The following is a 26,511-nucleotide window of genomic DNA, read 5'->3' as shown; positions in this document are numbered from 1 at the left end:
AAATCCTCCCCCGTTTCCTCCTCTGCACCTGGAGCCGCAGACACCAAGCTCTGCCTGGGGAGACAACAAGCAGTCAGGAGGGTCCATTTCATCATCTGCCTCCTCCTCTTCCTCCTCAAGCTGGGCTCTACATCCTGCTTCCACACTGGTGTTTCTCAGAGCATTAATGACTTCCAAACAGGTGAAAATAAGCAGTAGAAATCACACTTTCTGCATCAGCTTTCAGCGTAAAGTCACTTTGCTCTATCAAGTAAGATCTAATTAAAACAGATCAGAGAAACACAACTCCTTCAAGCACCCCCCAATTCATTTCTGCAAGCGTCATTGAAACAAAGGGGAGGAGAAGCAGGTCATTCATTCAGGTTTTATTTAAGGTTTCAGCTTTGCTTTCTAAATGGCTGAGCTGACCCTAACAAACCGGGCACTACCGGAGAGTTACACCAAGGCAGTACAAAGAAAGAGAAACACGTTTTCCAGCTGATTTTAAAATGGCAAAGGCCCTTATTTCCCAGCAGGACAAGACACACAGACATCTGGCAGCAGGTCAGATTAGCTCCAGCTCACTTAGCACGAGTTGTTGCTCAAAGACATAAGGCTCAGTCCTCACTCTGAGCACCCCTTCATTGCACAGGAGCCCCCCGCTCCTTCCTGCTCCCAAACAGGATGCCTCAATCCACCGTAGGCTGCTCCAGCATCCTCCAAATTCCCTCAGCAGTTGGGAAACTGAGCTTTTACCTTTTGCTTCCACCTACACCTGCAACCATCCTCTTCCTCAGACCAACACCATCCTCTGTTGCCCTCCCACCCCTTTCCTGGGGGCATCCATTTCGGCTGCAAGTTTCCATCCAGCCCCCGCCGGCATCGCTGTTCTGCCACCAGCGGCAGCTCCCTGCTTCTCCAAGACCCCAGCCTTGATGCTGAGAACTGTCATTAGCAGCAAACCATGAGATCCGCCCTAGGACATTATCTATATGCTCAATCCAGTGCGTTTACAACCCCAAAATACATCCACATGTTCTCTATTACTATCAAAATAAGCCACTGAAAAGTCTCCGTATTTTATGCTAGGGAGACAAACAGACTCAGCCTTCACCTTTGACAGCTTCCATATGAAAGATGCTGGGGAATCTGTAAGCTCGTAATTAAGAAAGGCGTTCAAATACGTACCATTCTTCTTGGACTTTGGGCTGGACCTTTCACTGCCAGCTGAGCTCAGCAAACTTGAAGTACCAGCAGCCTACAGGCCATTTCACCCCATCCTTGCATGGTAAATATCATCTGGTGATACCAACCCGTGATACCTTGAGACAGACACGTTAGGATACTAACAGAGATCTCAGCTCAGAAGCGATCTCAGCTCAGCCAGCCCCTCTCACCCAAACTCTTGGCCCCACTGAACTTAAATCAATCATTTGTTTAAAGAAAACCTAGGGCTGCAGTAATCCAGCTCAATATCAGCTCTTTAAATATAGGAAGCTTGAAATGCACCAGCTGCTTCTTAAATACGATATTCTTCAGTGCTTTGGAAAAAAAAGAGATGAGTTTTACCTTCCGCCACCACCAGGAGCTCTGGGAGCTGTAGCACGTTGTGCCATTTCGGCACCTAACCTGATGGGGTTGCTGAGGATCCCATAAAAACAAAGCAGGTTTTCAGGATGGATAGTCAAACTGAATATTTCATGTTCTCATATAGAAGAGAGAATCTAATAATCAAATAAATAAGGGCTGTGATTAAAAATGGTTCAGACTCAGTAGAATTAGTTCATACTGTAGGTATATTAAAATATATTTTAAAATGCTACCAAATCAGTTCTCTTCTCTTGGAAGTTGCGTTCAAATCCAGCAGTAAGGATGTTCTCAGAAAAAAAAATAAGAATTATTAAGTCAGACACTTGTGCTAACAGCTCTCTGTAGTGACCAGAAAGTGCTGTAAAAGGCTATGCAGCAGCTGCCACCAGTGCTGAAGCTGAGCGATGCCCAGATGAACCTAAGAGTAGAGAAAAGGATCCATCTCTGGACAAAAAAAAATGTATCTCATTCTCCTAAACTAACTACATTCTTTTATTTATCTTTTTATTTAAGATTTCTGAGACCATGAAAACACGATGCGTCTGTTAACTTGGAATTGGGGCTAGGTACAAAGTAGCAAGTCAAACTCTTTCGCATCACAGGTTGGTAAAATAAAAACAGGAGAAGATGACATGTCTACAGCCGCTGTCTTACAGCTTCCCAGAGCACAGCTCTCAGTCCTTACCAAACCAGTAAGGACCAATCCACAGTCAAAGTCAATGAGACAGAAGCACATCACAGGCTTAAGAATGGGGAGAAACAGTCACTCCTGCAGATTCCTTTCCAATAGGCAACAGAGAATCCAGCAGAGTAACTTAAATACAAGTCACCCTTTTTACCATTTTTCCTCCTGCAGAAAAATAAGCTCACGGATTTGCTCGCAGGTAGGGCACATCTGCATTACCACTCTCACCTCAAAGGGGTGTCAAGGATGGAGTGGGAAGGGAAGGCGAATGGAAGTCAGCAACATTCAATAAATTCATGGATCAGGTTTAATCCTGTGCTGTCCAAAAAAGTCAATTGGTGGGTCGGTAAAACCAGAGCCACATTAGATTTTAGACCTAGTGAGCTCTAGCCCATCATTCCTTCCACCGCACACATGGCATTTTGAGACTTGCATAGAAAATAAAACCAAACTCCTCACCAAAGAGAATTATTCGAGGGTAGTGGCCTTCCCTTTCCCGATCTCCACCCCAGCCCCAAGCAGAGGAGCTCATCAAGAGATCAGGTCCCCCCCAGGGCTGGCAGCTTTGCTGCTCTGCCCAAGGAATTCATCTTGTAAGGGGAAATTTTTCATATTACATGAAGATGAAGAATATATACAAGGGGAGGAAGGCAGAAGATTTGGCAATGGGCTTCAGACGTTACAGCCTCACGTCAGACAGTGGCCACCCTGTAGCCTGAAGGATGGGAGAAGACACCAAAAAAGCAAGGGACCTTACAGGCTTTATCTACGCCTGTAAAACCAGTGCAAGGGCTGTCACGTATCGCAGAGTGAATGGGGAAAAATATATGTATATATTTCAATCACAAGCCCAGGGCAGGGAGGAAAGGACTGATCCAGAAGCAGGTCTCAGCAAGAAGCAGGAATGAGTTTCTGTGCAACACAAGTGCTTTGGGGAGAGGAGAACTGGATTAAACTCACCCTGGAAATGACCGAAGCGATACGTACAGAGAAAGCAAGATCTTTTATCCGTTCCCTCTGTGTGCAGTTACTCCTCTTCAGAGCCACTCGCTATCCCACAGGACTACAGAAGCTTGTATCACTTAATGCATCGCTTGTAAGCACCCAGTGACGATAACATGAAAACCCATCCCATCCGACAGAGCTGTCTGGTGACAGTGAATTCTCCAACCCTCCCTCAGCCCCGAGTTAAGAAATGCAGCAGTCCTTTTATTAAAAATCAGGATACAGTTCAACATAACGCCAGTGTTTACACCCGATCTCTCTAGTAGTTCCAGGATCGCTGTTGTTTTACATATCATTAGCAACCAAAGGAGTCAGTAGCATAAAGATATCAGTTCACTCGCTCATTTCAAAAAAAAAATAAAATGAATGCCCCTATGCTTCCAAGGAAACACTGTCCATGATCAGTTTGTTTTCTGTTGGCCTTGGTCTAAGAAGCAAGAGTTTTCACCATCATCTTGCAGGCAGATCTTATCTTCCTAAGAGCAATTGTTCTGTTTGCTTTCTCTTACAGGGCAGGTCTCCACGAAGCCTGACAGCACTAATAAAATAACCCTAAAAGAAATCCCAGTTGATTTTTCCTGTGATTTTTCTAGAATATCAGAACTATTTGAAAGCTGTTTAATTACTTGAGTTGAAACGAAAGTGTGCGGGGAAGGACCTTGATTCACACAATTTGGCAAAAAGATCACGACTTGTCCAACAGCTGCAAGAAGCACACACAGGCTTTCTCCTTGCTCCCCCGAAGCATCCAGCGGTGCTGCGGGAGGGCTGCATGGTCCTGCCCTCGTTCCCTTTCCAGTTGTTTTAGCTGTTCCGATTGCTGCTGCCTGCTTCCTTCCCTCCTCAAGTCATCCACAGCAGAGAGCAGCCTCAGTGGTGGAAGAGCAGCTTGGCAAAAGCAGGAAGAGTCCAGCCAGCAGAAGATTTACTTTATTAAGATAAACATGGCCTAAAGGCTCCACATTATCTTTAAAAATAAACACAGTAAGAAATACGAAAACAAACTGGCTTTGCTACGGGTAGGTCAGGTTCAGATGTTCTCAGAAGATCTTCCCAGCCATAAAATATACCCTTCCCCTACCGTGCCCATCAAGGAGGATGGAAAGACAGTTCACTACGCAAGATCAGCAGCGTACCTGTTGCGTGCCCTCCCACATTCAGCAAACGATACATCTGCTACCCTTCAAGGCAGATCAAAGTTTTAAGAACACCCCTGTGAAGGAGGAGCAGGAGGGGACAGGGACAGGTAATTCGGTTTCTGTAGGGAACATCTAAAAGGCTTGACACGACGGCTGTGCTGGCTCCCCCGCTTTAATGGTTGTTCTTTGCTGCTTCTTTAGCAGCAAGAATCAGAGGAGTGAGACTAGAAAGAGGCTTTGCAATTTTCAGGAACTGGTGCTAGGAAGAGGAAAAAGGAAAAAAAAAGGTTACATTTCTCAGAACATGTCCCAAAAGCCTGGTGTTTACACAAAATATCAGGACCTAGACCTGTATGAACTCCAACAACCTCCAAGCAGGCGAAACAAAAAAGGCACGATGAGCAAGAAAGTTCACCGTGACTTTTGGGCCTCACCTGAACTGATAAAGATCTTTGCACCCAACACATCCTAGTTTCTCCAATGTTTATACACTCTCAAGACTAAGCAAGTTCTCCCAGGAAATAAATTCATGCAAAATCTACAGTGAAATTCTTTGTGGAAGGGAGGTGTAAGTAAAAGCAACCTGTGCAGTTCCAAAACATTGCACAGGGCTTCCTGCAGCAATCATCTCTCCATTCTTCCTTTCCTGTCACCACAGATCTGCTGAAAACATTGCCTTGGCCTTCTAAAGCTATTAGAAATTTTCAGAACAGCTGGGACTGAGGAGCACAGCAGGGAATTCACAACAGGACCAGTCAGGCCATCTCCTATACCAGGTGCTCTGTTCTGTTAAACAATATTGATTATCGAGCATGCAACAAGCAGTAGGTGGTGTCACAAAGTGCTTCTTGCAGCACATGTGGTGTTTGTTTCGGGGGCAAGGCTTAAAACATAACATCTGGAACAGAGGAAGAAGTTTTCCCTGTGTTCAGGGTTAAGTGGAAAGCTTGCAATACTCCAGCCTCGCAGAGAAAGTCTAGGTTGGGGACAGAGACTGACACAAAACAGCTAATCAGACGAGTGGAGGCATGAAGCCCACAAGCTGTTCAGAAAACCCAAAATAATTAAGTCCCCCAGGACTTCTGAGCACCAGAAGGGATCAACCACCCAATCTGAACACACTTCAGAGGTGGAAAAATCCGAGGCTAAAAGGTAAAGGCAGGCAGAAATGCTGCAGTCCCAATGTTCTCCTGCCCCAAGGAACACAACCCTGCTGCTGTCTGATACTCTGGAGCTGGCAAGTCCAGGAGAAAAAGTCAGCTTTCATCTACTGCCATTCTTTCTGCCGGTGATTAATGCTTCATTAGTGTCTCAGAAAGGCAGCAGCACTCCCAAAGCTGAACCCAGTAGACAAACTAAAGGAAAGAAAGGAACACCAAAAAAGAGACAACTGTCTCACAGTCGACATCTGAGGGCCCCATCATCACAGATTTATTTTACAAAGAGATGAAGCACATTTTCCACCCCCGTGGGAGGTCTGACAAAAGGAAACACATGAACACTCCTCATCTGTGTTGGTAAAAAGCCTGGCAGCTTCGTCCTTCACTTTCACCACGAGTCCAGACAAAGACACCAGGTTTTCAGTGAAATAACTGAGGATTTCTCACAAGCTTGGTTCCATCACCTCTGCAGGAAGAGCTGTATCTGGCAAAATGTGTTAACGCCAAACTGCTGCAGTTAATGCAAGACGTGCCCCTTCCAGAAAGCTTTGGGAACTCTCCCCCAGAAGGGAGACAACCAGAGCATTCGATAGCTGGAAGCCCTCCTGTTATCCAAACGGGAACAAGCACGGCCAGACCGCAACACCACAGCCAGATGTTAGGGTGAGCTGCGTGAAGAAGCCACGGGAATTAAGGGGCACGGCAGTTGGCAGGCTCGGGGCACGGCAATTATTTGAGGTTGGTTACAGAACACGCTGCACAGCTGCTGCCAGTAGCAAGTACAGCACAAAAAGGAAAGTACTCTGTTAACGCTTCGTTAGGGATTTGGGGTTTTTTGGTTGGTTGGTTTTGGTTTTTTTTGTTCGTTTCTTCATGGTAAATTATCTCTGCTGTGCTTGTGACTTCAGATGACGCGGTATTTAAGACCCCAAATGACATTGCTCCACATGCCTATTCTCACTCTAGAATGCTGAATTCCGTCCCGTTCCCCAGCACTTACCTGGAGCAGCTCTTTTGCAGAACCTCTTTTTTCCACGTCCATTTCAAGACAGCGATTTAGGAAGTCTCGGAATATGGGTGAAAGCTTTTCTGGATTCTGCAGTTCCGGAGTCCCGTTAGTAGCAATGAGATACAGGGCCTAAAGCAAAGCAAGCACCAAAGAAACAGGAGGTTACGAAGGTCAGACTCCAGCTGCAGATTACAGAGGCACCCATTTTTCCTCTCCCTCCCCACAGTTCAATGGGGAAAAACAAAACCAAAACAAACCCTTATCAGGGTGACGAAGAAATGCTTAAGTTTCAGCAAAGAGAAGAGCTGCCAGCCCTATTTTTATGTGGATGGGATCCAATCCTTTATTGCTTTACCCTCGTAATCTGGGTTTGGATCCTGCAGCCCTCTCAAGGGATTAAGAGGACAAAACCAGCAGTCCAGACTGTGTTTACAGAGGGAAGTTGGCTGGCACAGCTCTGCCAGTGCTCGACTCCTGCAATAACTATATCCTCATGGGAAGGTACCCCTGAAGAAACAGGAGGCTTTCTTCTCTCGATACTTTGCCCAAATGCACAAGGCCTAAAAAGTCAATACTCTAAAGATGCAGTTGGTCCTTTACAAAAGATGGCCAGTAGGTTCTCAAGCAGCACTTAACACCCTACAGAAACAAGTGGAGTCGTTTTGCTGCTGCTTGGGAATGAAGAAGTCTCGAAGAATCAGGAAATTCAGAATTCATCCACTGCAAAATTTTACTATTAAAAGAAAATCGCTAGATGCCTTTTAAAAGGAAACAGACATCTGGCAGAGGCCTTCTGAGCTCACTGCTCATCACATCTCAAGGTAGAGGTCTGATAGCCTGGGAACTGCAACAAGTTAAGTTAAATGAGAGCAAAGCACCCCGTTGCTTAGCCATCCTCATTTAACTCCATACCAACTTTTTCCTTTCGCATTTCTTCACTGCTGCGCTTCTCTCCCAAAATCATCTCCAGTAAAAGAGGTGGAAACAAGTTAAACAGAATTGTTCTAGATCCCTTCGTCCTGTTTAGCTTAGAAAAAAAGCCATAAAACTGGCTTACACCAAGAACAGCCGCATTCCTACAAACAGACAGAATTTCCCCCTTCATTAAAGAATACGAAGGGAAAGACACCAGCAGGGGCAAAGCCTGACTAAAGGCTTGTTAAACCTGGAGCTTTACTGGGAGCATGCAAAGAGGAACAATGCACCAGCAAGAAAAAGCCCTGTTTATAAAAGAGTAATGTGGTATTCTTTGAATTCAAGGACAGCTCTCTTCCCCACTCACAAGGATTTAAGAAGCCGGGCACTCTGGGGCCAGAAGGTGCCCCTATCGGCCTCTCCAGAAAGGGGGGAATTATGGATGCACCACATCATTAACTCAGACCCTACCTGAAGGTCTGCAACAGGAAGAGCCTGTGCCCTCTGCCACCCAGAACCAGCCATGGCTTCTAACTTAAATGACCACAATCTTCTCACTACAGCATCTAAGGAGACGTGTAGCTGCATGTGATGAAACCACAGCGGAGGTTCACCTGCCTCCTCCAGAGCCCAGGTTAACCAGCAGGCTCAGCGAAGGCCTGAGGGCAAAAAAAAGGCACTCGCTTACTCTCAGGGGGTTTTCATTGAGGTAGGGGGGTTCTCCTTCGATCATCTCGATGGCCATTATCCCCAGTGACCAGATGTCCACTTTGGGCCCGTAGGCTTTTCGTGTCACCACTTCAGGCGCCATCCAGTACGGGGTCCCCACCATGGTGCTGCGCTTGCTCTGTTCGGGAGTGATCTGGGCACAGAAGCCAAAGTCAGCTGGAAAAGCAAAGAAGGAGGGAAGAAAAAGTTAGAAATCAGCAGGTTTCTCCAAAAACAACACGTACTGATGCCAATGCTGTGGTACAAGCTAGCCTGTTGCACTGCCTGCTACATTGCTGCTGCAAAGGAGGCCCTGGTTTTGTGGTTAACAAGGTGTTCAGGAGTAAGCTTCTAAATCTGACTCGCTGAGGCCATCAACATCACAGAGCTGCTCACTTGTCGATGTGATGTGATGGTGATCAGTAAAGAGCTGTACATGGATGCTGTGAAACGTGGCAGTGCAGCATTTGGCAGCTGTAATACACTGTGTAACACATGCTCTCAAGCCTGTTCCTGGGTCTGTGAAAACAGAAACCAATGCCCAGTCTGTCCTCCCTCCACCCACACCCACCAGCATTATCTGGTCGTATTTTCAGTCCCAGAGATAGTATTTCCCCAGAAGATGTACCATCTCGCAAACACGATTTGCTTTCTAGAGCAAATACTGTGTTCAGAATAAATTTAAGTACCTAATTTGGTACTTATTATTTTCTTTGAGAAGACAGAAAGCTGGAGAGCCTTCCTGTGGAAATTGCTTGGCCCTGTCTTATTTGCATTTGACTTTCCAAAAGATCACAGAATAATAGAATCATAGGAAAATTAAGGTTGGAAAAGCCCTCCAAGATCACCTGGTCCAACCATCCCCCTACAAACAATGTCACCCACGAAACCACGTCCCCAAGCACCACGTCCAACCTTGCCTTGAACACCCCCAGGGACAGGGACTCCACCACCTCCCTGGGCAACACGTCCCAATGCCTGACCGCTCTTTCTGAGAAGAAACGTCTCCTAATTGTTTTAATTGGTGAAGAGTAGCACTCTTTGTTCAATTCTTTGTTTTAATTGTTGAAGAGTAAGGGCATGACGTTTCCATTTTTCCATTCACCAGTGACATCACCCGACTGCCAGGACTTTTCAACTGTGATGGAGAGCGGCTTGGCAACCCCATCAGCCAGTTCCCTCAGGACCCTGGGATTCATGTCATCAGGTCCCATAGACCTGGACCTGTTTACATTCAGCAGGTGGTCTCGAACCTGCTCTTCACTTACCGTGGGTGGGACTTTGCTCCCCCAGCCTCCACCTACAGGTTCAGGGAAATGAAAGACTTGGGAAGCCCATCTACCAGTGCAGACGGAGGCAAAGAAGTTGCTGAGTACCTCAGCCTTCTCCGTGTCTGTCGTTACCAATTACTCAGGTATAGAAACTCACTCCTAATATAAGAAATTAGCCACCTCTAATCGCTTCCACACTACTATTTTCACCCCTCAGTTTATTTTCACAAATGTTAAAGGCGCACGGTGGCCCCTGGGGACTCCTCCTGTCAGCCCAGCGCAGCAGCCCGAAGGGAGCTGGGTCCTCTCTTGTGCTCTTCCTCGAGGCTCTGTGCAGAGGGGCTGACACCTCTCGCACAAGGGCTGGCGGGTGGGAAAGAAACACGCACACAACCCCTGAATATCGGCAAGAGTTCTTTATTGCCAGGTGTTTGGTGGCTCCAAGCTAATGCCTGGGATGGAGCCTGCGCGACGAGGAGTAGGGAGCTCGCCGGGCCCTGCTGCGTAGCTACCGGTGTTCTCTCATGGCACGCAGCAGAGAGCTGCCGGGGTAGTCCCAGGTCTGATGTGGCCGAGGTGGATCCACTTCCATGGGTTCCTCCGCCTCTTCTTGTGGATCCACCTCCATGGGCTCCACGGTGTCAGGCAGGAGGACAAGCCAGTCCTTGCCTGGGACTGCCCACACGGGATGCCTCCCATCAGCTGTGTTCTCCGGCCAGGGTGCCGAACGAGGGGGTCGCCCAGTTCCATTGCCTGGTCCCATGCCACTCTCCACTTGATATTCATTCGTGGGTTTCACGCCGCCATCTCTTTTACGGCCACGGCTGGGTCCCTCGCTGCGATCTGGCCGATGGGCACGCCTCTGCTCCCCACGGCTCTCCGCATCACGCTCCCGTCTTCGCTCCACACCACCACTGCACCTCTGGTTAGGCCCAGGCCCCCTGCTGCTGGATGTCTGAGGGGCCGGCCTGTTCCCCGCATCGCTGCGGTGCCAGTGATATCTCCGATAATCGTCTCTGGGCCGGGCAGCAGACTTCCCCCAGGCACTGATGTCTTTTGTGCCGCAGGTGCTGTCCCTCTGCCCATGAGACATCTTTCTCCCATTAGCTGCCATCTGCTCGGTGCTTCCTCAGATCGCTTCGCGGTCCTCACACCGAGGAGGGCTGCCGCTCGCCTTGCTCCTTTCTCTGGCCTTCCTCCTGCCGCTTACGCTGGCTCTCAGAGGACCGAGTCGCTGAGCAAGTGGCGGGCCAGCGGCAGGGGGCCTCTTTTATAGGGCCCGGGGCAAAGGCGTGACAGCGGTGGCCACTGTGACCTCAGCAAGGCTCTGTGATGGAGTGGCCCGTGCGAGGCCAAAGGCGGCTGCGTTGGGAGAGGCCTGGAAGATGCCCTCATGTGGACAAGGAGGAGGGCTGGGGGGGCTGAGGGGCCCCTTTTCTGGGGCTGGCTCCCCCCCAGGCCATTTGGCTTGACAGAGAGAAAGGCTGCCCCATGCAATCCTGCCTCAACCCATTTTTTCTCCCCATCTCCAAGGCTTAGAATCTCTGGTTAACAAAAGAAAACTCCATCAACAAAACCAAACCAGACCCATTCAAAAGGCTAAAGCGGTCACAGCTGAAGTACCCATCTTCAGGAGATCTTTGATCTGTTTGAGGGCAGCACAGCCCCAGGAATTGGAGGGGAGCAGCCAGGTTAAGCCCGGCAAGCTCACGGAGTTCAAGCTCTAAATTCTCCCAAAAGATGAGCCTCGGGACCAAAACTTGGGACCCTTCTGGGCAATAAAAATCAGGGATGCAGGAAAAACATCACTTATATAAAGTGCAGCAGTTTTCCCTGAAGCATGCGATAATAACCCTCTCTTCCTCTCTTGTACCTACCAGCGTATTGCCTCGGCTCCTGCTCATTCCCCCCACTTCGCTCCCAAATAATAAGACCCTGCAGAACTGTTCCCACCAGTGAAAACGCTAAATTTAGGTATGAAAAAGTAAAAGTTTAAAGATCCAGGGCAGGTTTTGTGTGTCCCAGTGCATATTTAGCCTTGGGACACCCCTCTGAGATAACCACAGGTACATTTCCCTCCCGTGCAGGTGGAAAAAAAAGGCAGCAGTGGGATGAGAGGACTGGGGTTGGGAAGCATTTTGCAGCCACGAGGTTTCAACCAGGACCTCTGCAGAAGCTCCTCTCCTTTGCCATGGGACTAAAAATAAAATAAAATAAAATAAAATAAAATAAAATAAAATAAAAACACTCAAGTAATGGTGTTGAGGGAAATACTGGCAGAGCCACCAGCCCCGTTACCACTTTTTCAGGCACTTTTGGGGTACGTTACCAGGCCCTCCGGTCTGCCTGGTGCCCGGCTTTGTGAAGTTTCACGAGGGGAGCAGCAGGATGCAGGATGACACAGTTTGGCTGCCGGGCTCTCATGGGACAAGGACATGGACATGGGATGCACATCGCAGCAGTGCCACCACCAACTAGTTTGCCAGCTCCCCCTTCCAGACGTTCCCTTTTTCTTCCCCCTCCGACGTGGGGCTCAGCACCCAAATGGCTTGTGAGAGCTCGGCAGGGCTCCCAGTGCCAGGAGGCTGAGCTGGGAAAGTCCTCTTCACGTTAGGCTTGGTTTCTTGGACTTCCAGCACCCAGCTCTGCCCTACAGCCACAAGCGGATAAAATCCTACAGCAGGGGGCTTGTGGGGGCACATGTGTCCTCCCCTTAATATTCCTTAATCCAAGCTGGGACGAGGCACTTGCACAATTATGTAGGTGATAAACTCCTGCTCTTGTCATCAGCCTCACCCTACTGACCCCACATGTAAAAGTGATGCTGGGGAGGGCAGCTTTAGGGACCGATCCCAAATCCTCCCCCGTTTCCTCCTCTGCACCTGGAGCCGCAGACACCAAGCTCTGCCTGGGGAGACAGCAAGCAGCCAGGAGGGTCCATTTCATCATCTGCCTCCTCCTCTTCCTCCTCAAGCTGGGCTCTACATCCTGCTTCCACACTGGTGTTTCTCAGAGCATTAATGACTTCCAAACAGGTGAAAATAAGCAGTAGAAATCACACTTTCTGCATCAGCTTTCAGTGTAAAGTCACTTTGCTCTATCAAGTAAGATCTAATTAAAACAGATCAGAGAAACACAACTCCTTCAAGCACCCCCCAATTCATTTCTGCAAGCGTCATTGAAACAAAGGGGAGGAGAAGCAGGTCATTCATTCAGGTTTTATTTAAGGTTTCAGCTTTGCTTTCTAAATGGCTGAGCTGACCCTAACAAACCGGGCACTACCGGAGAGTTACACCAAGGCAGTACAAAGAAAGAGAAACACGTTTTCCAGCTGATTTTAAAATGGCAAAGGCCCTTATTTCCCAGCAGGACAAGACACACAGACACCTGGCAGCAGGTCAGATTAGCTCCAGCTCACTTAGCACGAGTTGTTGCTCAAAGACATAAGGCTCAGTCCTCACTCTGAGCACCCCTTCATTGCACAGGAGCCCCCCGCTCCTTCCTGCTCCCAAACAGGATGCCTCAATCCACCGTAGGCTGCTCCAGCATCCTCCAAATTCCCTCAGCAGTTGGGAAACTGAGCTTTTACCTTTTGCTTCCACCTACACCTGCAACCATCCTCTTCCTCAGACCAACACCATCTTCTGTTGCCCTCCCACCCCTTCCCTGGGGGCATCCATTTCGGCTGCAAGTTTCCGTCCAGCCCCTGCCGGCATCGCTGTTCTGCCACCAGCGGCAGCTCCCTGCTTCTCCAAGACCCCAGCCTTGATGCTGAGAGCTGTCATTAGCAGCAAACCATGAGATCCGCCCTAGGACATTATCTATATGCTCAATCCAGTGTGTTTACAACCCCAAAATACATCCACATGTTCTCTATTACTATCAAAATAAGCCACTGAAAAGTCTCCGTATTTTATGCTAGGGAGACAAACAGACTCAGCCTTCACCTTTGACAGCTTCCATATGAAAGATGCTGGGGAATCTACAAGCTCATAATTAAGAAAGGCGTTCAGATACGTACCATTCTTCTTGGACTTTGGGCTGGACCTTTCACTGCCAGCTGAGCTCAGCAAACTTGAAGTACCAGCAGCCTACAGGCCACTTCAGCCCATCCTTGCATGGTAAATATCATCCAGTGATACCAACCCGTGATACCTTGAGACAGACACGTTAGGATACTAACGGAGATCTCAGCTCAGAAGCGATCTCAGCTCAGCCAGCCCCTCTCACCCAAACTCTTGGCCCCACTGAACTTAAATCAATCATTTGTTTAAAGAAAACCTAGGGCTGCAGTAATCCAGCTCAATATCAGCTCTTTAAATATAGGAAGCTTGAAATGCACCAGCTGCTTCTTAAATACGACAATCTTCAGTGCTTTGGAAAAAAAAGAGATGGGTTTTACCTTCCGCCAAAACCAGGAGCTCTGGGAGCTGTAGCACGTTGTGCCATTTCGGCACCTAACCTGATGGGGTTGCTGAGGATCCCATAAAAACAAAGCAGGTTTTCAGGATGGATAGTCAAACAACTGAATATTTCATGTTCTCATATAGAAGAGAGAATCTAATAATCAAATAAATAAGGGCTGTGATTAAAAATGGTTCAGACTCAGTGAAATTAGTTCATGCAGTAGGTATATTAAAAATATATATTAAAAAATGCCACCAAATAAGTTCTCTTGTTGGAATTTGCTTTCACATCCCAGCAGTAAGGATGTACTCAGAAAAAAAAAAAAAGAAAAAAAAAAAGAAAGCCACAGAGGAAAATTTTAAGCCAGACACTTGTGCTAACAGCTCTCTGTAGTGACCAGAAAGTGCTGTAAGAGGCTATGCAGAAGCTGCCACCAGTGCTGAAGCTGGGCGATGCCCAGATGAACCTAAGAGTAGAGAAAAGGATCCATATCTCAGAAAAAAATATATACCTCATTCTCCTAAGCTAACTAAATTTTATTTATTTTTTTAAGATTTCTGAGAACGTGAAAACATGATGTGTCTGTTAACTTGGAATTGGGGCTAGGTACAAAGTAGCAAGTCAAACTCTTTCGCATCATAGACAGGTAAAAAATAAAATAAAACAGATGACATGTCTACAGTCACTGTCTTACAGCTTCCCAGTGCACAGCTCTCAGTCCTTACCAAACCAGTAAGGACCAATTCACAGCTGAAGTCAATGAGACAGAAGCACATCACAGGCTTAAGAATGGGGAGAAACAGTCACTCCTGCAGATTCCTTTCCAATAGGCAACAGAGAATCCAGCAGAGTAACTTAAATACAAGTCACCCTTTTTACCATTTTTCCTCCTGCAGAAAAATAAGCTCACGGATTTGCTCGCAGGTAGGGCACATCTGCATTACCACTCTCACCTCAAAGGGGTGTCAAGGATGGAGTGGGAAGGGAAGGCGAAGGGAAGTCAGCAACACTCAGTACATTCACGGATCAGGTTTAATCCTGTGCTGTCAAAAAAAGTCAATTGGTGGGTCAATAAGACCAGAGCCACATTAGATTTTAGACCTAGTGAGATCTAGTCCATCATTCCTTCCACCGCACACATGGCATTTTGAGACTTGCATAGAAAATAAAATCAAACTCCTCACCAAAGAGAATTATCCGAGGGCAGTGGCCTTCCCTTTCCCGATCTCCACCCCAGCCCCAAGCAGAGGAGCTCATCAAGAGATCAGGTTCCCCCCAGGGCTGGCAGCTTTGCTGCTCTGCCCAAGGAATTCATCTTGCGAGGGGAAACTCTCCGTATTACATGAAGATGAAGAATATATACAAGGGGAGGAAGGCAGAAGATTTGGCAATGGGCTTCAGACATTACAGACTCACGTCAGACAGTGGCCACCCTGTAGCCTGAAGGATGGGAGAAGACACCAAAAAAGCAAGGGACCTTACAGGCTTTATCTACGCCTGTAAAACCAGTGCAAGGGATGTCATGTATCGTAGAGTGAATGGGGAAAAATATATGTATATATTTCAATCCCAAGCCCAGGGCAGGGAGGAAAGGACTGATCCAGCAGCAGGTCTCAGCAAGAAGCAGGAATGAGTTTCTGTGCAACACAAGTGCTTTGGGGAGAGGAGAACTGGATTAAACTCACCCTGGAAATGACCGAAGCGATACGTACAGAGAAAGCAAGATCTTTTATCCGTTCCCTCTGCGTGCAGTTACTCCTCTTCAGAGCCACTCGCTATCCCACAGGACTACAGAAGCTTGTATCACTTAATGCATCGCTTGTAAGCACCCAGTGACGATAACATGAAAACCCATCCCATCCGACAGAGCTGTCTGGTGACAGTGAATTCTCCAACCCTCCCTCAGCCCCGAGTTAAGAAATGCAGCAGTCCTTTTATTAAAAATCAGGATACAGTTCAACATAACGCCAGTGTTTACACCCGATCTCTCTAGTAGTTCCAGGATCGCTGTTGTTTTACATATCATTAGCAACCAAAGGAGTCAGTAGCATAAAGATATCAGTTCACTCGCTCATTTCAAAAAAAAAAAATAATAAAATGAATGCCCCTATGCTTCCAAGGAAACACTGTCCACGATCAGTTTGTTTTCTGTTGGCCTTGGTCTAAGAAGCAAGAGTTTTCACCATCATCTTGCAGGCAGATCTTATCTTCCTAAGAGCAATTGTTCTGTTTGCTTTCTCTTACAGGGCAGGTCTCCACGAAGCCTGACAGCACTAATAAAATAACCCTAAAAGAAATCCCAGTTGATTTTTCCTGTGATTTTTCTAGAATATCAGAACTATTTGAAAGCTGTTTAATTACTTGAGTTGAAACGAAAGTGTGCGGGGAAGGACCTTGATTCACACAATTTGGCAAAAAGATCACGACTTGTCCAACAGCTGCAAGAAGCACACACAGGCTTTCTCCTTGCTCCCCCGAAGCATCCAGCGGTGCTGCGGGAGGGCTGCATGGTCCTGCCCTCATTCCCCTTCCAGTTGTTTTAGCTGTTCCGATTGCTGCTGCCTGCTTCCTTCCCTCCTCAAGTCATCCACAGCAGAGAACAGCCTCAGTGCTGGAAGAGCAGCTTGGCAAAAGCAGGAGGAGTCCAGCCAGCAGAAGATTTACTTTATTAAGATAAACATGGTCTAAAGGCTCCACATTATCTTTAAAAATAAACACAGTAAGAAATACGAAAACAAACTGGCTTTGCTACGGGTAGGTCAGGTTCAGATGTTCTCAGAAGATCTTCCCAGCCATAAAATATACCCTTCCCCTACCGTGCCCATCAAGGAGGATGGAAAGACAGTTCACTACGCAAGATCAGCAGCGTACCTGTTGCGTGCCCTCCCACATTCAGCAAACGATACATCTGCTACCCTTCAAGGCAGATCAAAGTTTTAAGAACACCCCTGTGAAGGAGGAGCAGGAGGGGACAGGGACAGGTAATTCGGTTTCTGTAGGGAACATCTAAAAGGCTTGACACGACGGCTGTGCTGGCTCCCCCGCTTTAATGGTTGTTCTTTGCTGCTTCTTTAGCAGCAAGAATCAGAGGAGTGAGACTAGAAAGAGGCTTTGCAATTTTCAGGAACTGGTGCTAGGAAGAGGAAAAAGGAAAAAAAAAGGTTACATTTCTCAGAACATGTCCCAAAAGCCTGGTGTTTACACAAAATATCAGGACCTAGACCTGTATGAACTCCAACAACCTCCAAGCAGGCGAAACAAAAAAGGCACGATGAGCAAGAAAGTTCACCGTGACTTTTGGGCCTCACCTGAACTGATAAAGATCTTTGCACCCAACACATCCTAGTTTCTCCAATGTTTATACACTCTCAAGACTAAGCAAGTTCTCCCAGGAAATAAATTCATGCAAAATCTACAGTGAAATTCTTTGTGGAAGGGAGGTGTAAGTAAAAGCAACCTGTGCAGTTCCAAAACATTGCACAGGGCTTCCTGCAGCAATCATCTCTCCATTCTTCCTTTCCTGTCACCACAGATCTGCTGAAAACATTGCCTTGGCCTTCTAAAGCTATTAGAAATTTTCAGAACAGCTGGGACTGAGGAGCACAGCAGGGAATTCACAACAGGACCAGTCAGGCCATCTCCTATACCAGGTGCGCTGTTCTGTTAAACAATATTGATTATCGAGCATGCAACAAGCAGTAGGTGGTGTCACAAAGTGCTTCTTGCAGCACATGTGGTGTTTGTTTCGGGGGCAAGGCTTAAAACATAACATCTGGAACAGAGGAAGAAGTTTTCCCTGTGTTCAGGGTTAAGTGGAAAGCTTGCAATACTCCAGCCTCGCAGAGAAAGTCTAGGTTGGGGACAGAGACTGACACAAAACAGCCAATCAGACGAGTGGAGGCATGAAGCCCACAAGCTGTTCTGAAAACCCAAAATAATTAAGTCCCCCAGGACTTCTGAGCATCAGAAGGGATCAACCACCCAATCTGAACACACTTCAGAGGTGGTAAAATCCGAGGCCAAAAGGTAAAGGCAGGCAGAAATGCTGCAGTCCCAATGTTCTCCTGCCCCAAGGAACACAACCCTGCTGCTGTCTGATACTCTGGAGCTGGCAAGTCCAGGAGAAAAAGTCAGCTTTCATCTACTGCCATTCTTTCTGCCGGTGATTAATGCTTCATTAGTGTCTCAGAAAGGCAGCAGCACTCCCAAAGCTGAACCCAGTAGACAAACTAAAGGAAAGAAGGGAACACCAAAAAAGAGACAACTGTCTCACAGTCGACGTCTGAGGGCCCCATCATCACCGATTTATTTTACAAAGAGCTGAAGCACGTTTTCCACCCCCGTGGGAGGTCTGACAAAAGGAAACACATGAACACTCCTCATCTGTGTTGGTAAAAAGCCTGGGAGCTTTGTCCTTCACTTTCACCACGAGTCCAGACAAAGACACCAGGTTTTCAGTGAAATAACTGAGGATTTCTCACAAGCTTGGTTCCATCACCTCTGCAGGAAGAGCTGTATCTGGCAAAATGTGTTAACGCCAAACTGCTGCAGGTAATGCAAGACGTGCCCCTTCCAGAAAGCTTTGGGAACTCTCCCCCAGAAGGGAGACAACCAGAGCATTCGATAGCTGGAAGCCCTCCTGTTATCCAAATGGGAACAAGCATGGCCAGACCGCAACACCACAGCCAGATGTTAGGGTGAGCTGCGTGCAGAAGCCACGGGAATTAAGGGGCTCAGCAGTTGGCAGGCTCGGGGCACGGCAATTATTTGAGGTTGGTTACAGAACACGCTGCACAGCTGCTGCCAGTAGCAAGTACAGCACAAAAAGGAAAGTACTCTGGTAACGCTTCGTTAGGGATTTGGGGTTTTTTGGTTGGTTGGTTTTGGTTTTTTTTGTTCGTTTCTTCATGGTAAATTATCTCTGCTGTGCCTGTGACTTCAGATGACGCAGTATTTAAGACCCCAAATGACATTGCTCCACATGCCTATTCTCACTCTAGAATGCTGAATTCCGTCCTGTTCCCCAGCACTTACCTGGAGCAGCTCTTTTGCAGAACCTCTTTTTTCCACGTCCATTTCAAGACAGCGATTTAAGAAGTCTCGGAATATGGGTGAAAGCTTTTCTGGATTCTGCAGTTCCGGAGTCCCGTTAGTAGCAATGAGATACAGGGCCTAAAGCAAAGCAAGCACCAAAGAAACAGGAGGTTACGAAGGTCAGACTCCAGCTGCAGATTACAGAGGCACCCATTTTTCCTCTCCCTCCCCACAGTTCAATGGGGAAAAACAAAACCAAAACAAACCCTTATCAGGGTGACTAATAAATGCTTAAGTTTCAGCAAAGAGAAGAGCTGCCAGCCCTATTTTTATGTGGATGGGATCCAATCCTTTATTGCTTTACCCTCGTAATCTGGGTTTGGATCCTGCAGCCCTCTCAAGGGATTAAGAGGACAAAACCAGCAGTCCAGACTGTGTTTACATAGGGAAGTTGGCTGGCACAGCTCTGCCAGTGCTCGACTCCTGCAATAACTATATCCTCATGGGAAGGTACCCCTGAAGAAACAGGAGGCTTTCTTCTCTCGATACTTTGCCCAAATGCACAAGGCCTAAAAAGTCAATACTCTAAAGATGCAGTTGGTCCTTTACAAAAGATGGCCAGTAGGTTCTCAAGCAGCACTTAACACCCTACAGAAACAAGTGGAGTCGTTTTGCTGCTGCTTGGGAATGAAGAAGTCTCGAAGAATCAGGAAATTCAGAATTCATCCACTGCAAAATTTTACTATTAAAAAGAAAATCGCTAGATGCCTTTTAAAAGGAAACAGACTTCTGGCAGAGGCCTTCTGAGCTCACTGCTCATCACATCTCAAGGTAGAGGTCTGATAGCCTGGGAACTGCAACAAGTTAAGTTAAATGAGAGCAAAGCACCCCGTTGCTTAGCCATCCTCATTTAACTCCACACCAACTTTTTCCTTTCACATTTCTTCACTGCTGCGCTTCTCTCCCCAAATCACCTCCAGTAAAAGAGGTGGAAACAAGTTAAACAGAATTGTTCTAGATCCCTTCGTCCTGTTTAGCTTAGAAAAAAAGCCATAAAACTGGCTCACACCAAGAACAGCTGCATTCCTACAAACTGATAGAATTTAACCTTTCATTAAAGAATAGGAAGGGAAAGACACCAGCAGGGGCAAAGCCTGATTAAAGGCTAGTTAAACTTGGAGCTTTATTTGCAAATAAATATTGTAAATAAATAAAATTTATTATTTGCAAATAAATAAAATTCTTTAATGCAAATAGGAACAATGCACCAGCAAGAAAAAGCCCTGTTTATAAAAGAGCAATGTGGTATTCTTTGAATTCAAGGACAGCTCTCTTCCCCACTCACAAGGATTTAAGAAGCCGGGCACTCTGGGGCCAGAAGGTGCCCCTGTCAGCCTCTCCAGAAAGGGGGGAATTATGGATGCACCACAGGATTAACTCAGACCCTACCTGAAGGTCTGCAACAGGAAGAGCCTGTGCCCTCTGCCACCCAGAACCAGCCATGGCTTCTAAGTTAAATGACCACAATCTTCTCACTACAGCATCTAAGGAGACGTGTAGCTGCATGTGATGAAACCACAGCGGAGGTTCACCTGCCTCCTCCAGAGCCTAGGTTAACCAGCAGGCTCAGCGAAGGCCTGAAGGCAAAAAAAGGCACTCGCTTACTCTCAGGGGGTTTTCATTGAGGTAGGGGGGTTCTCCTTCGATCATCTCGATGGCCATTATCCCCAGTGACCAGATGTCCACTTTGGGCCCGTAGGCTTTTCGTGTCACCACTTCAGGCGCCATCCAGTACGGGGTCCCCACCATGGTGCTGCGCTTGCTCTGTTCGGGAGTGATCTGGGCACAGAAGCCAAAGTCAGCTGGAAAAGCAAAGAAGGAGGGAAGAAAAAGTTAGAAACCAGCAGGTTTCTCCAAAAACAACACGTACTGATGCCACAGCTGTGGTACAAGCTAGCCTGTTGCACTGCCTGCTACATTGCTGCTGCAAAGGAGGCCTGGTTTTGTGGTTAACAAGGTGTTCAGGAGTAAGCTTCTAAATCTGACTCGCTGAGGCCATCAACATCACAGAGCTGCTCACTTGTCGATGTGAAGGCTGGTGATCAGTAAAGAGCTGTACATGGATGCTGTGAAACGTGGCACTGCAGCATTTGGCAGCTGTAATACACTGTGTAACACATGCTCTCAAGCCTGTTCCTGGGTCTGTGAAAACAGAAACCAATGCCCAGTCTGTCCTCCCTCCACCCACACCCACCAGCATTATCTGGTCGTATTTTCAGTCCCAGAGATAGTATTTCCCCAGAAGATGTACCATCTCTCAAACACGATTTGCTTTCTAGAGCAAATACTGTGTTCAGAATAAATTTAAGTACCTAATTTGGTACTTATTATTTTCTTTGAGAAGACAGAAAGCTGGAGAGCCTTCCTGTGGAAATTGCTTGGCCCTGTCTTATTTGCATTTGACTTTCCAAAAGATCACAGAATAATAGAATCATAGGAAAATTAAGGTTGGAAAAGCCCTCCAAGATCACCTGGTCCAACCATCCCCCTACAAACAATGTCACCCACGAAACCACGTCCCCAAGCACCACGTCCAACCTTGCCTTGAACACCCCCAGGGACGGGGACTCCACCACCTCCCTGGGCAACGCGTCCCAGTGCCTGACCGCTCTTTCTGAGAAGAAATGTCTCCTAATTGTTTTAATTGGTGAAGAGTAGCACTCTTTGTTCAATTCTTTGTTTTAATTGTTGAAGAGTAGGGGCATGACGTTTCCAGTTTTCCAATCACCAGTGACATTGCCCGACTGCCAGGACTTTTCAACTGTGATGGAGAGCGGCTTGGCAACCCCATCAGCCAGTTCCCTCAGGACCCTGGGATTCATGTCATCAGGTCCCATAGACCTGGACCTGTTTACATTCAGCAGGTGGTCTCGAACCTGCTCTGCACTTACCGTGGGTGGGACTTTGCTCCCCCAGCCTCCACCTACGGGTTCAGGGAAATGAAAGACTTGGGAAGCCCATCTACCAGTGCAGACGGAGGCAAAGAAGTTGCTGAGTACCTCAGCCTTCTCCGTGTCTGTCGTTACCGATTACTCAGGTATAGAAACTCACTCCTAATATAAGAAATTAGCCACCTCTAATCACTTACACACTACTATTTTCACCCCTCAGTTTATTTTCACAAATGTTAAAGGCGCATGGTGGCCCCTGGGGACTCCTCCTGTCAGCCCAGCGCAGCAGCCCGAAGGGAGCTGGGTCCTCTCTCGTGCTCTTCCTCGAGGCTCTGTGCAGAGGGGCTGACACCTCTCGCACAAGGGCTGGCGGATGGGAAAGAAACACGCACACAACCCCTGAATATCGGCAAGAGTTCTTTATTGCCAGGTGTTTGGTGGCTCCAAGCTAATGCCTGGGATGGAGCCTGCGCGACGAGGAGTAGGGAGCTCGCCGGGCCCTGCTGCGTAGCTACCGGTGTTCTCTCATGGCACGCAGCAGAGAGCTGCCGGGGTAGTCCCAGGTCTGATGTGGCCGAGGTGGATCCACTTCCATGGGTTCCTCCGCCTCTTCTTGTGGATCCACCTCCATGGGCTCCACGGTGTCAGGCAGGAGGACAAGCCAGTCCTTGCCTGGGACTGCCCACACGGGATGCCTCCCATCAGCTGTGTTCTCCGGCCAGGGTGCCGAACGAGGGGGTCGCCCAGTTCCATTGCCTGGTCCCATGCCACTCTCCACTTGATATTCATTCGTGGGTTTCACGCCGCCATCTCTTTTACGGCCACGGCTGGGTCCCTCGCTGCGATCTGGCCGATGGGCACGCCTCTGCTCCCCACGGCTCTCCGCATCACGCTCCCGTCTTCGCTCCACACCACCACTGCACCTCTGGTTAGGCCCAGGCCCCCTGCTGCTGGATGTCTGAGGGGCCGGCCTGTTCCCCGCATCGCTGCGGTGCCAGTGATATCTCCAATAATCGTCTCTGGGCCGGGCAGCAGACTTCCCCCAGGCACTGATGTCTTTTGTGCCGCAGGTGCTGTCCCTCTGCCCATGAGACATCTTTCTCCCATTAGCTGCCATCTGCTCGGTGCTTCCTCAGATCGCTTCGCGGTCCTCACACCGAGGAGGGCTGCCGCTCGCCTTGCTCCTTTCTCTGGCCTTCCTCCTGCCGCTTACGCTGGCTCTCAGAGGACCGAGTCGCTGAGCAAGTGGCGGGCCAGCGGCAGGGGGCCTCTTTTATAGGGCCCGGGGCAAAGGCGTGACAGCGGTGGCCACTGTGACCTCAGCAAGGCTCTGTGATGGAGTGGCCCGTGCGAGGCCAAAGGCGGCTGCGTTGGGAGAGGCCTGGAAGATGCCCTCATGTGGACAAGGAGGAGGGCTGGGGGGGCTGAGGGGCCCCTTTTCTGGGGCTGGCTCCCCCCCAGGCCATTTGGCTTGACAGAGAGAAAGGCTGCCCCATGCAATCCTGCCTCAACCCCTTTTTTCTCCCCATCTCCAAGGCTTAGAATCTCTGGTTAACAAAAGAAAACTCCATCAACAAAACCAAACCAGACCCATTCAAAAGGCTAAAGCGGTCACAGCTGAAGTACCCATCTTCAGGAGATCTTTGATCTGTTTGAGGGCAGCACAGCCCCAGGAATTGGAGGGGAGCAGCCAGGTTAAGCCCGGCAAGCTCACGGAGTTCAAGCTCTAAATTCTCCCAAAAGATGAGCCTCGGGACCAAAACTTGGGACCCTTCTGGGCAATAAAAATCAGGGATGCAGGAAAAACATCACTTATATAAAGTGCAGCAGTTTTCCCTGAAGCATGCGATAATAACCCTCTCTTCCTCTCTTGTACCTACCAGCGTATTGCCTCGGCTCCTGCTCATTCCCCCCACTTCGCTCCCAAATAATAAGACCCTGCAGAACTGTTCCCACCAGTGAAAACGCTAAATTTAGGTATGAAAAAGTAAAAGTTTAAAGATCCAGGGCAGGTTTTGTGTGTCCCAGTGCATATTTAGCCTTGGGACACCCCTCTGAGATAACCACAGGTACATTTCCCTCCCGTGCAGGTGGAAAAAAAAGGCAGCAGTGGGATGAGAGGACTGGGGTTGGGAAGCATTTTGCAGCCACGAGGTTTCAACCAGGACCTCTGCAGAAGCTCCTCTCCTTTGCCATGGGACTAAAAATAAAATAAAATAAAATAAAATAAAATAAAATAAAATAAAAACACTCAAGTAATGGTGTTGAGGGAAATACTGGCAGAGCCACCAGCCCCGTTACCACTTTTTCAGGCACTTTTGGGGTACGTTACCAGGCCCTCCGGTCTGCCTGGTGCCCGGCTTTGTGAAGTTTCACGAGGGGAGCAGCAGGATGCAGGATGACACAGTTTGGCTGCCGGGCTCTCATGGGACAAGGACATGGACATGGGATGCACATCGCAGCAGTGCCACCACCAACTAGTTTGCCAGCTCCCCCTTCCAGACGTTCCCTTTTTCTTCCCCCTCCGACGTGGGGCTCAGCACCCAAATGGCTTGTGAGAGCTCGGCAGGGCTCCCAGTGCCAGGAGGCTGAGCTGGGAAAGTCCTCTTCACGTTAGGCTTGGTTTCTTGGACTTCCAGCACCCAGCTCTGCCCTACAGCCACAAGCGGATAAAATCCTACAGCAGGGGGCTTGTGGGGGCACATGTGTCCTCCCCTTAATATTCCTTAATCCAAGCTGGGACGAGGCACTTGCACAATTATGTAGGTGATAAACTCCTGCTCTTGTCATCAGCCTCACCCTACTGACCCCACATGTAAAAGTGATGCTGGGGAGGGCAGCTTTAGGGACCGATCCCAAATCCTCCCCCGTTTCCTCCTCTGCACCTGGAGCCGCAGACACCAAGCTCTACCTGGGGAGACAGCAAGCAGCCAGGAGGGTCCATTTCATCATCTGCCTCCTCCTCTTCCTCCTCAAGCTGGGCTCTACATCCTGCTTCCACACTGGTGTTTCTCAGAGCATTAATGACTTCCAAACAGGTGAAAATAAGCAGTAGAAATCACACTTTCTGCATCAGCTTTCAGTGTAAAGTCACTTTGCTCTATCAAGTAAGATCTAATTAAAACAGATCAGAGAAACACAACTCCTTCAAGCACCCCCCAATTCATTTCTGCAAGCGTCATTGAAACAAAGGGGAGGAGAAGCAGGTCATTCATTCAGGTTTTATTTAAGGTTTCAGCTTTGCTTTCTAAATGGCTGAGCTGACCCTAACAAACCGGGCACTACCGGAGAGTTACACCAAGGCAGTACAAAGAAAGAGAAACACGTTTTCCAGCTGATTTTAAAATGGCAAAGGCCCTTATTTCCCAGCAGGACAAGACACACAGACACCTGGCAGCAGGTCAGATTAGCTCCAGCTCACTTAGCATGAGTTGTTGCTCAAAGACATAAGGCTCAGTCCTCACTCTGAGCACCCCTTCATTGCACAGGAGCCCCCCGCTCCTTCCTGCTCCCAAACAGGATGCCTCAATCCACCGTAGGCTGCTCCAGCATCCTCCAAATTCCCTCAGCAGTTGGGAAACTGAGCTTTTACCTTTTGCTTCCACCTACACCTGCAACCATCCTCTTCCTCAGACCAACACCATCTTCTGTTGCCCTCCCACCCCTTCCCTGGGGGCATCCATTTCGGCTGCAAGTTTCCGTCCAGCCCCTGCCGGCATCGCTGTTCTGCCACCAGCGGCAGCTCCCTGCTTCTCCAAGACCCCAGCCTTGATGCTGAGGGCTGTCATTAGCAGCAAACCATGAGATCTGCCCTAGGACATTATCTGTACGCTCAGTCCAGTGCGTTTACAACCCCAAAATACATCCACATGTTCTCTATTACTATCAAAATAAGCCACTGAAAAGTCTCCGTATTTTATGCTAGGGAGACAAACAGACTCAGCCTTCACCTTTGACAGTTACATATGAAAGATGCTGGGGAATCTGTAAGCTCGTAATTAAGAAAGGCGTTCAAATACGTACCATTCTTCTTGGACTTTGGGCTGGACCTTTCACTGCCAGCTGAGCTCAGCAAACTTGAAGTACCAGCAGCCTACAGGCCATTTCACCCCATCCTTGCATGGTAAATATCATCTGGTGATACCAACCCGTGATACCTTGAGACAGACACGTTCGGATACTAACGGAGATCTCAGCTCAGAAGCGATCTCAGCTCAGCCAGCCCCTCTCACCCAAACTCTTGGCCCCACTGAACTTAAATCAATCATTTGTTTAAAGAAATCCTAGGGCTGCAGTAATCCAGCTCAATATCAGCTCCTTAAATATAAGAAGCTTGAAATGCACCAGCTGCTTCTTAAATACGACAATCTTCAGTGCTTTGGAAAAAAAAGAGATGAGTTTTACCTTCCGCCACCACCAGGAGCTCTGGGAGCTGTAGCACATTGTGCCATTTCGGCACCTAACCTGATAGGGTTGCTGAGGATCCCTTAAAAAGGAAGCAGGTTTTCAGGGTGGATAGGCAAACAACTGAATATTTCATGTTCTAATATAGAAGAGAGAATCTAATAATCAAATAAATAATTAAGGGCTGCGATTAAAAATGGTTCAGACTCAGTAGAATTAGTTCATACTGTAGGTATATTAAAATATATTTTAAA

At 48.1% G+C, this 26,511-nt stretch overlaps 2 protein-coding genes across 4 annotated transcripts; both read right to left on the bottom strand.

Moving 5' to 3' along the window:
• Positions 1 to 3,232: 3,232 nt before the first annotated feature.
• LOC308187940 (serine/threonine-protein kinase PAK 1-like) lies at positions 3,233 to 9,127 on the bottom strand. The gene is made up of 4 exons (XM_080576375.1): positions 9,111 to 9,127; positions 8,171 to 8,367; positions 6,559 to 6,696; positions 3,233 to 4,657 (listed from the first exon to the last, which is right to left on the bottom strand). Exons 2-4 carry the CDS (start codon positions 8,312 to 8,314, stop codon positions 4,571 to 4,573), a joined length of 369 nt encoding a protein of 122 aa, XP_080432501.1. The 5' UTR covers positions 8,315 to 8,367; positions 9,111 to 9,127; the 3' UTR covers positions 3,233 to 4,570.
• Positions 9,128 to 12,665: 3,538 nt separating this feature from the next.
• LOC308187938 (serine/threonine-protein kinase PAK 1-like) lies at positions 12,666 to 24,779 on the bottom strand. Of its 3 annotated transcripts, none has more exons than XR_013945019.1 (4): positions 20,568 to 21,625; positions 18,903 to 19,040; positions 14,748 to 17,001; positions 12,666 to 14,334 (listed from the first exon to the last, which is right to left on the bottom strand). XR_013945019.1 is itself a non-coding variant. In XM_080576373.1 (3 exons), exons 1-3 carry the CDS (start codon positions 20,709 to 20,711, stop codon positions 16,915 to 16,917), a joined length of 369 nt encoding a protein of 122 aa, XP_080432499.1. In that variant the 5' UTR covers positions 20,712 to 21,531; the 3' UTR covers positions 15,784 to 16,914. The 3 variants fall into 3 exon arrangements, 1 of the variants encoding a protein (XP_080432499.1); XR_013945018.1 differs by lacking the exon at positions 12,666 to 14,334 and adding an exon at positions 24,765 to 24,779 and having other exon boundaries at positions 15,784 to 17,001; positions 20,568 to 20,764; XM_080576373.1 differs by lacking the exon at positions 12,666 to 14,334 and having other exon boundaries at positions 15,784 to 17,001; positions 20,568 to 21,531.
• Positions 24,780 to 26,511: the final 1,732 nt, after the last annotated feature.

The sequence above is a fragment of the Anser brachyrhynchus genome (genome assembly GCF_964034855.1).
Source record: "Anser brachyrhynchus genome assembly, chromosome: 1".
Classification (NCBI taxonomy): domain Eukaryota; kingdom Metazoa; phylum Chordata; class Aves; order Anseriformes; family Anatidae; genus Anser; species Anser brachyrhynchus.
The sequence above is the reverse complement of the archived record's forward strand: the minus strand, read 5'-3'. Positions and strand labels throughout refer to the sequence as shown.

Excerpts from the sequence above, each read along its gene's own strand:
- LOC308187940 (XM_080576375.1), bottom strand. The coding sequence starts at position 8,314 with ATGGTGGGGACCCCGTACTGGATGGCGCCTGAAGTGGTGACACGAAAA. Across the intron at positions 6,697-8,170 it reads TCAATGAAAACCCCCTGAGA|GCCCTGTATCTCATTGCTAC; the intron begins GTAAGCGAGTGC and ends GCTTTGCTTTAG. Across the intron at positions 4,658-6,558 it reads CTGCAAAAGAGCTGCTCCAG|CACCAGTTCCTGAAAATTGC; the intron begins GTAAGTGCTGGG and ends TCCTCTTCCTAG.
- LOC308187938 (XM_080576373.1), bottom strand. The coding sequence starts at position 20,711 with ATGGTGGGGACCCCGTACTGGATGGCGCCTGAAGTGGTGACACGAAAA. Across the intron at positions 19,041-20,567 it reads TCAATGAAAACCCCCTGAGA|GCCCTGTATCTCATTGCTAC; the intron begins GTAAGCGAGTGC and ends GCTTTGCTTTAG. Across the intron at positions 17,002-18,902 it reads CTGCAAAAGAGCTGCTCCAG|CACCAGTTCCTGAAAATTGC; the intron begins GTAAGTGCTGGG and ends TCCTCTTCCTAG.